Below are 16,008 nucleotides of genomic sequence, written 5' to 3'. Positions count from 1 at the left end.
GCGGCTGCTCCCGCTCCCGTTCTCGCGAGAGCGCCGGGGGCGCGCGCGCCCCCTCGCTACGGCGCCCTCCCCCTCAGCCGCCGGGCCGCCGCGTTTATTAGTATGTAGTAATAATAATGTTGGTATTTGTTAAGCGCTTCCTATGTGCAAAGCACTGTTCTAAGCGCTGGGGGAGATACAGGGTCATCAGGTTGTCCACGTGAGGCTCACAGTCTTCACCCCCCTCCCCCCCATTTTCCAGATGAGGTCACTGAGGCACAGAGAAGTTAAGTGACTCGCCCCAAGTCACACAGCTGAGCCGGGTTTCGAACCCATGACCTCTGACTCCCAGGCCCGGGCTCTTTCCACTGAGCCACGTTGCTTCTCTGGTATTTGTTAAGCGCTTACTATGTCACCCAGCTGACAAGTGGGGGAGCCGGGATTAGAACCCATGACCTCTGACTCTCAAGCCCATTGAGGCCCAGAGAAGTGACAGGGCATTGATTCAATCGTATTTATTGAGTACTTACTGTGTGCCAGGCATAATTGCCGAGGTTGGTACAGCAAATAAGGTTAGGCCCAGCCCCTGTTCCATGTGGGGCTCACAGCCTCAATCCCCATTTTACAGATAATAATGGTATTTGCTAAGCGCTTACTATGTGCCAAGTGCTGTTCTAATTGCTGGGGGTGGATACAAGGTGATCAGGTTATTCCACTTGGGGCTCACAGTCTTCATCCCCATTTGACAGATGAGGTAACTTAGGCCCAGTGAAGTGACTTGCCCAAAGTCACCCAGCCGACAAGTGCGGGAGATGGGATTAGAATCCATGACCTCTGACTCTCAAGCCCCTTGAGGCACAGAGAAGTGACAGGGCATTCATTCAATCGTATTTATTGAGTGCTTACTGTGTGCAGAGCGCTGTACTAAGCGGCTCTTGGAAAGTACAATACGGCAAATAAAGGGAGACAGTCCCTGACTACACAGGCTCAGTCTGGCGGGGCGGGGAGAGGACAGACATCAATGCAAGTAAACAGGCCTCAATACAAATATAATTCTTCCAACCCCCTGAGTTTTTAATAATATAGTTTCAAATAATGGATGTGCCATTTGCTATAAATGATATTGTGAAATGGCATTGAAAATTTGCGTTGCTGTTCGTTTCTACTGGAGAGTTTGGCCTCAGGCTCCTAAGGCTGAGAACTCAGGCATCCACAACCTGGCCCCCTTTCTAAGTGGCTGGGGATTGATTCTGCCCCATCCCTGGGGGGTAGTGAGGAATGGTAGCCCAAAAGTTTGCTGAAAGGACATTTTTTTTTTTTGACAAAACTAAAATTATGAAATTGATTAATATAGTGAACTGGCTGATGCCGAATTTCAGATATGTAAATAAAATGGAGAAAACTTTCTGATCAGCATCAATGTGTTTTACTGTGTTCATTTGGTTTTCAGCTGGTCTATCCCCTATCCAGAACTGACATGACACAGGACACTTTATATCCAATATTTTCGTTTTCAGTATCTGCACACAGTAAGTGCTCAATAAATACAATCGATTGATTAATTGATGGCAGCATCTTTTGCTCCATAGCGCTAAAGGGAAATCGGGATCCCTAAGAGAGAAAACTTGGAGAAGTTTCATAGCTAGGCACATGGAAGCAAAGCATTATATCTGTGGAGATGCCCAGAGATAGTTAAATCCCACATTTCAGAATTGTTATGCTGTTTAAGCCAGGGAGAAGTACAGTAAGGGAGAGATGTACATTTTTGACCTGAATTCATTTTAATCTCAATTCACATGCTCTTCAGAATGCTGGTGACCATGCTCCCTCATCAGGTAAATCAGTTTCTGGGTAGCTCTGACCTTTGAGTAGTTTCATCAGCATCAACTGCCATCATACTTATCCATCTGGGCAAGAAAGATAGGATCACCAAACAAGAGGTCCTGGAGCACTGCCAAGTTGTATCAGTATCAAAGCTGTGCTTACTGCTAGCTCCACTAGTTGGACTTGTCTGGAGGATGGATGTGTCTAAAAGCTCTAAGATGATCTAAAAGCTGAGCCAGTGAGGTTACTGTAGGCAGGGTAGGTGGAAGTGGCTTAGTGGATGGGGCCCGGGCCTGGGAGTCAGAAGGACCTGGGTTCTAAAGCAAGCTCTGCCACTTGTCAGCTGTGTGACTTTGGGCAAGTCACTTAACTTCTCTGAGCCTCAGTGACCTCATCTGTAAATTGGGGATTAAGACTGTGATCCCTAGGTGGGGCAGGGACCGTGTTCAACCTGATCAACCTGTATCTACCCCAGTGCATAGTACCGTGCCTGGCACATAGTAATACTTAAATACCATTAAAAAAAAAAGAGAAAAAAGAAGCACTGCAACATGGATAGGGATTGATGCAATTGTCTGATGCAATGATAAAGCCATTTCTCTGCACAGCATTGCTGGGAGCTGGGTCTCACTGTCAGAGGAGGAGGCTGAGTAGCAGAAAGAGTAATTGTCTCCTTGCAGCACCTGGCATCTGGTGATCCTGCAATGTCTGAGTATCTTATTTTGAAAGAAATTTTCCAGGATAAAAATCTGCTTTAGACTGGGCTATCATGTAGGTCACTGAGGTCATTGACTGGAGAAGGCTTGACTACAAGATGTGGATTAAATGGGAAACAGGTTCAACAAAAACATTTTTAAACTCTAATGAATGAAACTGTTCCCAGGAATCTCCAATAACCCAAATTTCATTATAGAAACTAGTGCTCCAGCTAGGGAAAAAAATGCATTTGGGAAGAGGTGTTGAATGACCCTCTGGGAATTCAACTAGATGCTTTCCTTTCCTCACAGGGTAATCCGTCTCCCCGTTTGAAAGGCTGTCAGGGAAGGATGGTCACACGGGAATGGGATACACCAGCAATGGATTCTAGGTAATAATCTTACTGTAGCGAAAAGGCCTTACCTCCCCAGTGATCCTGCTGCTCCTGATCAGCTGTCCACAGGGTATAATGGTAGTCATGGAAACAGCACAGGTGTCAAGTCTCAGCAATAACAATGAGAAAAGCAACTATAAGTTTCCCAGTCTCACCCCAATGGTTCTCCCCAAGCTACTGTCATTCCAGTAGAATGATCAAAAAGTTTTGCCCCACTCTAGCTAAGAATGAATATTAAGCCTAAGGAGAAGTTACCCCCTGAGCTTAAGCTAGCACAATTAAGTCTTATTAAAATCACATCTCTTCCAAGAGGCCTTCCCCAACTGGGCCCTCATTTCCCTTACTCTCTCTCCCTTCTACATCACCCTTATACTTGGATGTGCACCCTTTATTCACTCCTCAGCACTTATGTCTTTAATGTCTGTCTCCCCATCTCAACTGTAAGCTTATGGAGAGGGAACATGCCTACCAACTCTGTTACATTGTACTCTCCCAAGCACTTAGTACAGTGCTTTGCACACATTAAGCCCTCAGTGTATAAGATTCATTACCACCATCATTATTTATTGAGCCTGTTGTGTTTGGAACACTGTACTACGTACTTGGGAGAATACAGTGAAAGTAGAAGACATGGTTATTGACCTTGAGGAGTTTATAATCTAATGGGGGAGACAGGCTGACACAAGCCATGCACGTATTTATTTCAAATGTTTTGATTTGGTTGCCATTCATTCTTGAAGAAGCAGCAGCACTGCTGGAATCCCAGTAGTTCCAGACAAAAACCTGTCTGCTGAGACCAAACAACTCAAGTGAAAATTCCCACCCATGGAGGACAAGTAGCAAAAGCATTGTCCTTCCTCATTCCATTCCGCCACTCTGGTGGTACTAGTAACAAGGAATTGTTATTAACCAAGAATGTGACCCGCTGGCCCCTGATAGCAGGTCTTTGCAGGCCGAGGGGAAGGGAGATTTAGTCTCTGGTGGGAGACCAAATTTTTGGATGTGCACATGAGGACTGGGGTTACAGGATGGGGGTCCTGGTAGGGAATGAGGGTCCACATACCCACACTGGTGAGAAACCAGCCCTTCCAGGGGCCGCCTACTCATTCCAGGAGCCCTTCGGACCCAAAGACAGATATAGGTTCGGGGTCCAGTAGGAGCTAGGCTAGGACCCTGCTTGGGATCCGTCCTTCCACCCCGAGGAGGACATCGGGATCGGTTTAGGAAAATCAAATGGCGCAGAGCTTGGCAACAGTTATTGGAGATGAAAGTCAAAGAAATGCCAAGGCACCCCAAAAGCCGCATCCATGTGGTGCGTGGCCCACCCCAAGGGGAATTTTCTCCACTGCAAGCTCCCAGAAATGGAAAGCAAACAGGACCTCTCTGTTTGTTTTCGTGCTTCTTAAGCTGCAAGAAATAAAAGCTTTTAGTGATTCAGTCTAGGTCAGGTGCTTAATGAGGCAAGATGCCCTATAAATAATAAGAGCTCCTGTAAGTGGTTTATACATAAAAGAGTCATTCCCCAATTGGAAAAATCCATCCCCTGCAGTATAGAGTACGGGAAATGAATATGACACGCCCGTGACTGACTGACTCCGATATATGTAAACCAAGTTTGGGCTGATGAGAAAGGCCAATAAGTATTTAAGTCCTAGGATTCAAATCAGGTAAATCCACAAATAATGACAGACTGTTTTGATCACAAGATCCTGGAGGGCAGGGAAGGTGTCTTCTAAGTCTGTTGTACTCTCAAATGCTTAGTAGAGTGCTCTGCACATAGTAGGGACTCAGGGAGGAATACTGATTAATTGATTTTCATTTTAACAGTACCATTAACATCTTAAAGTGCCTTCTGGACCAGGGAAAAAGCAATGAAATAAAAGCAGGTTTCAGAGTTGGAGACAAAATGATATCACTCTGAAAATAACCCTAAAGATAGATAATACTTTGCATTTCTTTATTGGTATCTAAGCAGCCCAAAAATCAATCAGTAAATGAGGTCAGCCCAGAGGTTGCCATCCACCTGCTCCCTGAGCTCTTTTATAAGAATGCTGACTCACAGCCCTTGCTGCAGAACCAGAAGGAAGGGAATGGGCGGTTTCCTTCAATAATGTCGGGGCTGGAATCTTTTAGGAGCAGCCTCGTGATTCTGAATACACTTTTTCTCATCTTCATCCAGACAGATCGCTGTATTTTCTTGGGAGCTGTAGAGCTAGCTCTTTATCTTAAAGGCAGCTAAACAGTTAGCATTTGGATTCCAGCTCTTTTATAATTACATTTCATTTTACATGAGGCTTTGGCTTGTCATCATGGGCAGGCTTTTGAGAAATGAGACTTCGTTCAATTGATAAAATTCTTTGCTTGCTATACCTTTGCCCTCTATTCCAGCTTGGTATTTTGATCTTTTCTGCAAGAGGCATGAGAAAGAGAGACAGAGACAGAAAGAGAGAGCATTTATGCATTTAGACTTTAAATAATTATGGTGGATCCCATCTTGGATTTAGGCTGAAAAGCCCTGTGTGATGGCATTTTTAAGATCACACACACACAAATTTACAGGAAGGAAAGCTAAAGATAAATAGAAGAGTTGCCCTTTTGTAAGAAGACGATGCTGATGGTGGTGAGACAGTATATATGACTTAAGGATCTTTAAGAGAGAATGTCATGCACATTCAACCCATGAAAATACAGTCCCTATTCTGGTCAGTTCAGTAGTTGCTCAGACTCTAGGGGTTTTGCCTCTCACAGTACTGTAGGCAAATGATGTGATGCCTATTTTACTGACCTCCTTATCTGGACCCCTTCTGTGCTCCATTTATCATCCTTTGCTTTGGTGAGGAATGAAGCCATTATGGACGAAGCTCTCAGTAATGCAGCTCAATCGATTTGGAAAGTTTTTATATGGAAGGGAGTTTGTTCTCATTTGCACTAGGTCACAAATTCAGGTCTAAACAAATTCAGGTCAAGGAGAGGGGGTTGTAATGATTAAGGAGTAAGGAAGATGTGGGGGAAATGAGGAGAAAAGGTAGAAAACCGAGTTCAGTGTAAGTACAATGTCATGCTGACATGTTAACAGCTGCTGGAAAGGTGTAAGAGGATGGGGAGTCAAGGAATAGGAGGTTGAAGCTACTGGCTAAAATAAGGCTTTATGGGATAGATGTTGATTAATTGTCTGACTACTGTTTAGCCCTTCAAACTTCTGAAGATAGATATTCTTCAAACAGTTAATGGTTCAAATTGTAGATGCATTAAAATGTAAATTTTATTACAGTATCCTAAGTGTATACTTGTTTGAATCTTGAATCTTGTCTTGCTTTCCTGGTTTCTCTACCAATCTGCCATTCTCTGCCCCTTTTCATCAGTCTAGAAGGAAGCTGGTTTGGCAATATGTGTTCAGAGTGTCTCCCCCCGCCGAGCCCCGCACCACCCCTGCATATTCTCTTGCCAATGATTTAAGGTGACCAAACACCACCAAACTCTTAGGAGCTCAAGGTGGGCAATGGAGGGACTGCCAGAGAGAAGGGCACTAGGGGGATGTGGGACTGTAAGAGCTGAGGGCAAAATGAAAGCGAGAGGAAGAGGTGTAGGAGAAAGATTTTACTGTCTTACTCTCATCCTCTGCCACACTCCTCCACCAATGTCATTCTCATCCACCTCTTTTACTACTCCCAACCACCCTCACTGCCTCAGTGCAAGTAACTGGCATCTCCCTGAACTGAATTTCAAATAAAGGACAGGAGCAGTCAGCTGGTGGCCTCTCTCCTTCTAGAAACCTATAACTTGGTGGATTTTAAGTTTCTTTTAAAACAAATGTGTGTGTGGGTGTGGAGGGATGGTGAAAATGACATTATAGTTTTCACTGATCTTATTGCTATTGTTCTTGTCTGTCCATCTCCCCCGATTAAACTGCAAGCCCGTCAAAGGGCAGGGACTGTCTCTATCTGTTACCGATTTGTACATTCCAAGCGCTTAGTACAGTGCTCTGCACATAGTAAGCGCTCAATAAATACTACTGAATGAATCTTAGATAGATTGACGGTAGGAAATTAGGGCAGGAACTATCATTAGATAAATGGCCTAAAGCTAGAAAATAAAACAGAAATACAAGTCCTGTTGAAAGAGTGCATATTTCCCTGAGGGGACACAGGCTCTTTTAATAAGAGCACTCATAGGCCTAAAAAGGAACATAAAACTCCAAATAATTTCCAACCTAATATTCTTGGATCAACATACCATATTGCTTGTATGCTTTTCCTGGAAGTAAGGTTTAACTTCAGTTCACTTTGATTTGACATTATTTCTGAATCTTGCTGGAATTATTTTCATCTTCTACTATTCATTTTTTCTCCATGTCTTTTTAAAAAAAAAGTCACAGCCTCAAGCCATCCAAATAAATTCTGAGACATATTTTATTTTTTCCTGAAGATTTTAAATTACAAGCCAGATTTTACGCTTTCAAATACAGTTCTTGAAGAATATTAGATTTCTTACAAATAGATGTCAGTACCTTCACATGAGGTAACAGCCCTTTCTTCAGTGAGTGGGATTACACCAATTCATGCAATTAAAGGCTATTAAAATTTAAAAATGGCCCCAATTTACTGTTTTGAGATTCAAAGTAACTTGTTCTGCATTCAAGGCATCAGTGTTCTTCCATTCCCCTGTTACAGCTTATCTTTCCTCACCTAGGGCATTTTGATTATACCGTTTAACCTTGCCTGGGTACAGACAGTCCAATTTTCTTGGTGAATATCTTCCTCTCCTTCTAGTGCACCCGGCTTCCTCTGCAAGCTCTTTGCTAAAGGAAATGGGTCTCAAGTCTTGAAGGCAAACATCTACAACAGGTTTGAAATTAAATTCCCAAACTCTCTGGGAGAAGAGGCTACCAATAAGAAGCCTGTGGAAGAGGGTAGAGGCCTTAGCCTTTTTTTTTAACATGGATCTAGCGGATTGCTCTTGTTTTATAGATTCATCCGGATCATCCACCCTGGAAAAAATTCCAAAGGCAAAATTGAAGAGCTATGGCTACAGTTGTTGGCCGCTCATTTGAAAACCCACCACTGATATTGGAAACTAGTTTTACTAACAGAACTGCAAGCAAAAGAACAGTACCATCAGCGCTTTCCTTAGAATTTTGAGTGTGAATTCATATTCAGTGTCAACTCAGCTGCTTTATAAAAGTTACCTTGGTTTTATCTCTCTTAAGATTAATAATACACTAGAATATCATATCTTCTGATAAAACTGGCCTTAAGTTTAAGGAATCAATCTCAATTTTATATAGTTCTAAATAAATACCTTTGCGCTCTAGCTCTCGAAGTTATTACAGTTATTGGTGACAAGGTGCACAGACAAGTCAAACCATTCTTTTAGGTGAAAACAACAGTCACTGATTTAAAAATAAAATTCGGCTTTTAAAAACACTGAACTCATGGGTACAAGAAATCAAAACACATACTACACAGTAATTATACAAACAGCATCATAATAATTGAACGCATGCTCATCTCAACACATTTTTCCACTTACAAAAAGAAAAAATCAGAGAATCCCCTTAAAATAAATCTAAATAAATAAGCACAAAATGTAAGGTGAGATACTGAACCAGCCAGTAACACTTAGAAATATAAAAGTGATCTTTTCCTGCCCCTTGTACATTACTGGACATTAAAATAAGGTAAAATAATGATCAATTTCTGGAAAACTATAATTCTCATGTTCTATTTAAAAAGCAAAATGTTTGACATAAAACCATAATCCTATTGCTTTTGATATAAAAATGCAAAGAGAGGTTTTCCAAGTGTAAGACAATTGTGCCTCAAAGGCGAATAGTCCATCTGGAGAGACATCTTTAAAAAAAATCAGATATGCAGTTACTCTAGAACTGATGACTTAACCCTCCCTTGAAAAATGAGCACTGTGTACCTATTCAAGCCCATTCAGTGTACACACAATTAACTGTCAGACAGCATGTTCTTTTAATACTGAATTTGTATCCTGATGATTTAATCTCACTTACTAATTTATTACAGTTCATTTTTACAAAGGAAAGGCCTACAGGGAGTCCCTCCTAGCATTGCACAATGTGAAGAAGCATAGAAACTGCACTGGCTCGAGTTGGAAGCCTGAGACATGAGTTTAATGGATACTACTATACACCCAGTGACTTATTTCTGACTCTTCTATCAGATTGTCCTTTGTCACAGATTTCTGTAGCTGCCACTGTAGAACCATTTATTGTTATATGGTACTCTCCCAAGCGCTTAGTACAGTGCTTTGCACACAGTAAGTGCTCAATAAATACAACTCAATGAATGAATGAACCACAACTTCTGCAATTTAACCATATGTCCTCCCCATTTATGGAGACATCAAACAGTGATTAAAATGGAAACTCCATTTGGGGCCGAACCCCTCAATTGTAGATGAAAGAGTTATGGTAATTTTTAGGATTCCAAATGGAGTGTGCATTAAATATGCAAACTGTCCTTCTCACACTCACGAACATATACACACACACACACACACACACAGCCACAAACAAAGTGAATACTTTAGAAATATTTTTACTAAGTCCAGATTTTTCACTCCCTAGCAAAATTAATAACTGAAAATAACATTAAAACCACAAGGTAACTTACTGTGTGATAGTTGGAAGCGACATTTTTGCACCAATATAAACCAAATGTATTCTTTCATCACTAACATGCCAAGATGGCTAAAAAGAGATGGTGGTGACACTGTCCAAGAATTGCAAATCTGCTCTTTGTTCTGTAGTTCACAGGGAAGCAACCTAGAAGACGCTGATGTCCTTTCCAAAGGTAAAATCCATGGCTTCTTCCCACCCCTTGGTGCTCCAAGTTCAATCCATTTTGATGACTACACTAACACTCCTCTGGGTTGCTATTTACTTTTAAGTTTCTGATATCCATGGTACCTTACTGAAGGTGGCCCTTTTGATTGAAGTCTTGAAATGAAACCTTTTCAGAAATATTTTCACATCATTAGCTCTCACTGCCAGCGTGCTTTCCTGCTCTTTGGTGATGCTATAAAATCCAGTGTTTAACTTCTTCCATTCCCTGCAGTAACTTGGTATAATAAAAGTCCACGTTGGCTGTAAAGTCAGTACATACAGGTGACTCCATATCACCAAAAGTGCAGTACAGTGCGGTTCCTCCAACACTTAGGAAGACAGTTGCTATGCACAGCAAGATCAACAAAAGGCAGGAACCACCACCAACTTCATCTGCAAATATTGAATGGTGATAAGAAATCCCATAAGAGCTTGGCATATCACAAAGTGAAATCAGTAAAAAAAAAAAAAAAAGCAGTGCTTGCCATCTATTGACAGATGCATCAAGACATGTCAATTAGCCACAGTGATGTAATTTTTTTTAGTGTCTCCTACTGCCTAGTGTTCTTGCTGTCTGGGAGATGAAAACCAGTTTAATTGATTCTGGTCTCCAAACCATCCCACCATTCCCTAATTTTCACCATATATTTCAATGTATTCCCAAATTAATTTTATTCCAGGGCAAAATTAATGCTAGAAACATGTTGGCAATATAAAATAGCTTCCCAATAATGAAGGGAATTTATTATAGTTTCAGAAATATAGGATGAAGAATAACAGCTTTAATGAAAAGAAATACAATGTATTAAACTAGTTATTAAATCTTTGACACGATGGACCACATTTCCCAGGTAGTCTCCTCCCAATGTGCAATTAGTTAGAAGTTTATTTTACCACTTGCAACTTATTTTAAACATGTAGCACATTCAAAATACAAATAACTCACCCTCTTTCTCTTACCCCAAAGAGCAAATATAGCCCTAGATCTCTTTCCACCAAGCCCTTTCAATGAATCAATCAATCACATTTATTGACCGCTTACTGTGTGCAAAGCAGTATATTAAGTGCTTGGGAGAGTACTGCAAGCTGCATACCTTGATCCAATGTGTCTTCCATTTCTTGAAATCTCACTCTTCTCTTCGATGGTTTAAGCTGCATCTGGGCAAGCTGATTTCCTTCTCCTTCCTTTCGTTTCTTAAGAATAGACACTAATCCCTCTACTGGAGCAACCTACCAGAAAAGTTTACAAGCATCATTTGTCACTGTCAATCAATCAATCAATCAGTGAAGAACAGTGAAGTAGAAGGGGCCACTGTGTTTACTCAGAGGACAGCTACTTCTGAGATCGAGCTGGGCTGGTTCAGTCTGTATAAACTGTATTTATTGAGCGCTACTGTGTACAGAGCACTGTATGAAGCACTTGGGAGAGTGCAGTACAACAATAACCAGACACAGTAACAGCTCAGTAGCAGCCAGTACTTGGGGGTGGCACTGACTTGGATCAGGGTTGGTTGGGCTGAGCCGGGTCATGGTGTAACAACAGAGAGAAAATCTTTTAGTTGAATACTTTTTTTTTGTTTTTGTTTTTAAATCTCCACAAGTGTATTTCCATAGAGAGCAAAATATCTTGAAGTCCTATTTATGAAACTTATTATTCTTGGTCCTTTTAGAATAACCACAAATTCAAAAAACATGCATTCCATCTGGCCCATTCTTCCAATGTTCTCTAATAATGCATCTTTGCAGCATTTCCCCCCAATAACCATTAACCTCTTGGAAGCTCTTTCAAATTGATTTGTCACAAACAGAACTGAGCTGCTTCACAATCTACTGGCATTGAATATGGTTAGGGGAAAGCTGCGGCTCTGGTGCCACAGACGATCCGCTCAACCAATGCAAATGCTAATACGAAGATTTGTTAATGTGGATACTTTTGTTTTAAAGAAGAAAATGAATACATTAAATGATGATTTTAACACAATGAGCTGTATCCCCAATAAAGTCCCAGCATGAAAATACGAAAAAAATGGCAAAAGAATCCATCTTGATCAAAATTATACTTAATAACACTGGTATTTGTGAAACACTTATTTTGTGCCTAGCACTGTACTAAGCAGATCACATGTAGTCCCTCTCCTACATGGGGCTTCACAGTCTAAGAGGGATATTAAGTGACTTGCCTCGAGGTCGCACAGCAGGCAAGTGGCAGAGCCGGGTCCTCTGCCTCCTAGGTCTATGTGCTTACTACAAATATCAATGTGGTGACAAAACCAGGAACTTGGGAACATCAGGCTCTGGTGCCATGCCATGTCATATGGTGGGGTCCGCCACAGGATCTGCCTGCAGAACTAACCCCTCACTGGTGAATATGAACACTTTAGAAATGTTTTTGCTTTTTAAAATATCCGTAATTGGAAAAGTATAGGTATGGGTCTTTAGAACTTTGGCTTGACAGTAAGCCCAGAACATTTAATGAGCAGAATTCAAAAAGACAAATTCCTAGTGAATGAGAAATTTCACAAATCCCATATATGGAAGAATAAGTGATGAGGTTTCCTTCTCCAGCAGCATGGTGTAGTGTATAGAGTATGGATCTGGGAGTCAGAAGATCATGGGTCTAATCGGCTCTAAAATGTGTCTCCTGTGTGACTTTGCACTTCACTTCTCTGTGCCTCAGTAACCTCATCTTTAAAATGAGGATTGAGAATTTGAGCCCCATGTGAAACAGGGACTTGGGTCCAACTGGAATTGTTTGCATCCACCCCAGAGCTTAGTACAGTGCTTGGCACAAAATAAGTGCTTAACAATTATCGCAATTATTATTATTAATAATAGTGGGACATTTAAAATGTTAAAATTTAACATGCAAAGTAAACTAATACAAAAAAATTCAAGAAAAAAAGGCTGAAGAAGAGGCCACTTTTGCTTCAGAAAGGGAACTACTAGTAGTACTTGATGTAAATATTTGACTTTTACTTTTCTAAAAAATTGGGTTAAAGGATTTTCAGAAACAGATTATAAAAAATGAATATAAAAATCCTACTTTTATTCTTAGTCTACTAATATGAATTTGTGCCCTGCTTTGTTGTGAGTTTGACTGCAACATCTCATTGTGTTGCATTGTAATATCAATGTAGCAGTCCCAGAATTTTGCTATTTAATAGTTAATTAAGATAATTCTGGAAGGTAAGTCAACAAAATGAGGATTTCTCTAGCCAAAAAGACAATGATTAGCAAAAAAGATGGCAACAAGTGACATGCAATTCACATTTTTTTGAAATGGGAAACATAGGAAGTCATAGACAAGCTTATGAATTTTAGCATTTCCCATTTCCAACTAAAAATTATAACCTTGGTAGTTACAATGTTGTTGGCTGCCATAGAAAGAGTGATGATAAAATCAATAAGGAGTAATGACATTTTAAAACTTTCAGCTTTCCTCCCACTTTAGTGACTGATCAAGAATCTATTTAAAACTATTTAGTACATTGAATTACTTGGCTTTGTACTTACTGTTTTTAAGTTTTGAATCTTTGTGTTACTATATGATTTTTAGAACAATGTTTATTTTTAGCATTTATATTTTAAAGCCTTAGGCCCATTTCCAGTTTTGCGATCAGTAACGTCTGAAAACCTTTAAATGCTATCCTGAAATGGCTGAACTCAAAGTAAGGAAGGAAAAAACTTAAGAGCCATAATAATAGCTTCTTTCCCGTTTTTCATCTTGTCAAATTTTCATTTGATTAATGGTTTTACCACACGGTAACAATGCATTTTAAAGCTTGGCTGAATAAAACCGGCAAATAAATGTCTAAATATAATGATACAAATTTGCTCTCGACTTTCAAAGGAAATCAAAATTTCAGTTCAATTTATACATTAGATCATAACTAATCTTAAAAAATAATAAACAGTAGGGACTTTATGGTAGCTACTGTTAGATACTTTCTGATATGTAATAGTGATTATAATGAGATAGAGATAAGCAGGCCATATGTACAATCTCTAATTATTCACTAGCTATGAACAATTCACATTAAGTGCATTCATGTCCTGTTAAAGGAAAAAGGCAAAAAGCTTTATCATTTTAAAGATAGAAGCTAACTCCTGCAGACATATTTCTTACATTCACATTTTATTTTCAATTATAACTTTTACAGTTAAATCTCCCACATTTACCTCAGCGATCACAATCCTTTTCGCAAGATCATCAAGAGAAAGATAGGAATCCTCTGAAGATACAGTCTCTTGCAGATTGTAAGAACCTTCTTCAGGCGAGAGATCTTGAATGATGTCAGAGTCCTCTTGAATTTCCCGGTATGAAAGGAAATCTTCAGTATCATTTAAGCATTCTTCTGAAAGCCTATCCAAGTAAGTTGTTTCTTCATTATTTTCCTCAGCATCATTTTCTCCCCTTTCTTCTAATCCCATACATACTTTGGGATGCCCAGTACTTTTAAAATTAGGTGCCTTATTAATAATGCTTCCACAGTGCTCATTTTCATAAGAATTTGAGTCCATCCTATCCTGTTGTAATTTTCCATCATTGTTTGCCAGATCAGGTCGCTGCTGATTTATTGCATTATTCCCCAGATGGTCTCTGGCAGGCAGATGAGAAGCAGCATGGAGTTGCAACCTGAGTACGTTTCTTTCAGCTTGTGGATTTTCACCCTCCGAAATCAGTTCGGAAGGTAAATATGCAGTGCCTGTTAAAATCAGTGGGTCCACTGCTAGCTTACAAGAGAGCGTACTGCCAGCAATGTCTTCTATTTTTGCTATATTCCTGCAGACCTCGGTCTCACCCAGCTGCAAGCTATTCTCCTCAGCTTTACCGGCATTTTCTGAAAAGTCAGAGTCAGGCTGGCTGTCCGTTCTCTCCGATGACTGGGTGTGTAGCTCTGGTGCTGATTCAGAGCTGCAGTGCTGCTCCTCCATGTGGTCCTTTCCTTCAGTTCCTGGAAGAAGGCTCACCGCCTCTTTCAGCCTATCGATTTGGCTCCTACAAGGGATGCTCTCACCCGTTTGAACCTGTTGATGCTGGCTTACTTCTTTTGGTTTAATACCAGGTCTAGTTTCACAACCTAAAGGCAAAGGGATAAGCATTTTTCAATGTTTAGTATGCTGATGGAGAAGGAAAAGAAGGGAAAGGAAAGGAAAAACTATAACTAGACTGCGCTACGATTCCAAGCGCTGCGTGCTGAAAACCGTCATCTGTTCAAGTCGAACCTGGAGTGCCACTCCTGGTAAGAGTAACTCTGAGATACCCTTAAAACTAAGTAAATGACTGCCTAGACTACTAAGATACTGCCTAACCATGGGTTTTTGCATGCCCAGAAAGTATACATTATTCAAAAGGGATGAACAAAAGGATTGTGTTGGCTACCAAAGCAGATTGTTTTTAAAGGACCAACCAAAGAAGATATACTTATATGTCAGTACTGTATTTTTTTTATGTTTACAAATATTTTAAACACTTAGATTAAGAAGGCTGGGCATATTTAATTAAAATGTAGGATTCCTTTATAGGGCAGCTGTTATTATATCATCTATATATAGATTTTTCCTTACCACATATTCAGACCTTTGTAGGTTATTAAGGCACTTAACAGATAAACCTTAAGAAAATAAGGAAGATAATGATAGAATGAGTCTGACTTCTTACTATAAACCAAAAGATCTCCTTCCATTCATTTTAATACTAATATATTTCTGTTAAAATTCAGATTCCTCATATCTTTTGGAAAATAATTACAAACATGGTAGGAACAAGTTTGAGTTTTTGGAACAAAAGAGGAAATTTACAATTTCATTCATTTGAAATTACAAAAACTGGTCAAAATATTCATGTAGAGTACATACCAAAATTGTTTATCATTTAATTTTAACACAATAGAAGATGTTAACTGATTATATGTTTTTCCCTTTTAAATACTTATAAATATATATTTTAGTAGAACAGAATAACCAAAGGTAGAATTTATTTCTTGATTAGCTGGAAAATAAGTTATTTTAAATGCACGAGCTTCATATTCTTTCCCTTTTTACCTCTTTTTTCCCTTTACTTTTATATGGCTTCTCTCCACCTATCTGCAGCATATAGAAGGTCTCTTTGGATAATCCACTCTATCTCCAGTCTACTTATTCAAGCCAATTACAGTGTAAATCAAGATATTTTTCTTAAAAAAAATAGGACTATTTTTGCATATTCTCCCCAACTTTACAATGATATTTGGCCTGACATTATTTCCATTTATTCTGTGTC

General features: G+C 39.8%; 1 protein-coding gene and 1 long non-coding RNA gene across 6 annotated transcripts in view; one reads left to right on the top strand and one right to left on the bottom strand.

Moving 5' to 3' along the window:
- The first annotated feature begins 24 nt into the window (after positions 1-24).
- On the top strand, positions 25-8,203 carry LOC103171291. 2 transcript variants are annotated; one of them, XR_486711.4, is made up of 4 exons: positions 26-100; positions 1,787-1,814; positions 2,811-2,890; positions 7,861-8,203. It is a non-coding gene; the product is annotated as an uncharacterized LOC103171291 (long non-coding RNA). The 2 variants fall into 2 exon arrangements; XR_486710.3 differs by lacking the exon at positions 1,787-1,814 and having other exon boundaries at positions 25-100.
- CNST (consortin, connexin sorting protein) overlaps positions 7,285-16,008 on the bottom strand; it is a 48,730-nt gene continuing 40,006 nt past the window's right edge. For all 4 annotated transcript variants that reach the window (XM_029047047.2, XM_029047051.2, XM_029047049.2 and 1 more), the window contains 3 exons: positions 13,926-14,827; positions 10,841-10,976; positions 7,285-10,139 (listed from right to left, as the gene is read on the bottom strand). In XM_029047047.2, coding sequence (XP_028902880.1) covers positions 9,940-10,139; positions 10,841-10,976; positions 13,926-14,827 — 1,238 coding nt within the window. In that variant the 3' untranslated portion in view covers positions 7,285-9,939. The remainder of the gene's footprint in view (positions 10,140-10,840; positions 10,977-13,925; positions 14,828-16,008) is intronic.

The sequence above is a fragment of the Ornithorhynchus anatinus genome, chromosome 19 (assembly GCF_004115215.2).
Source record: "Ornithorhynchus anatinus isolate Pmale09 chromosome 19, mOrnAna1.pri.v4, whole genome shotgun sequence".
Classification (NCBI taxonomy): domain Eukaryota; kingdom Metazoa; phylum Chordata; class Mammalia; order Monotremata; family Ornithorhynchidae; genus Ornithorhynchus; species Ornithorhynchus anatinus.
Note: the sequence above shows the minus strand (reverse complement) of the source record. Positions and strands in the feature narration are given on the sequence as shown.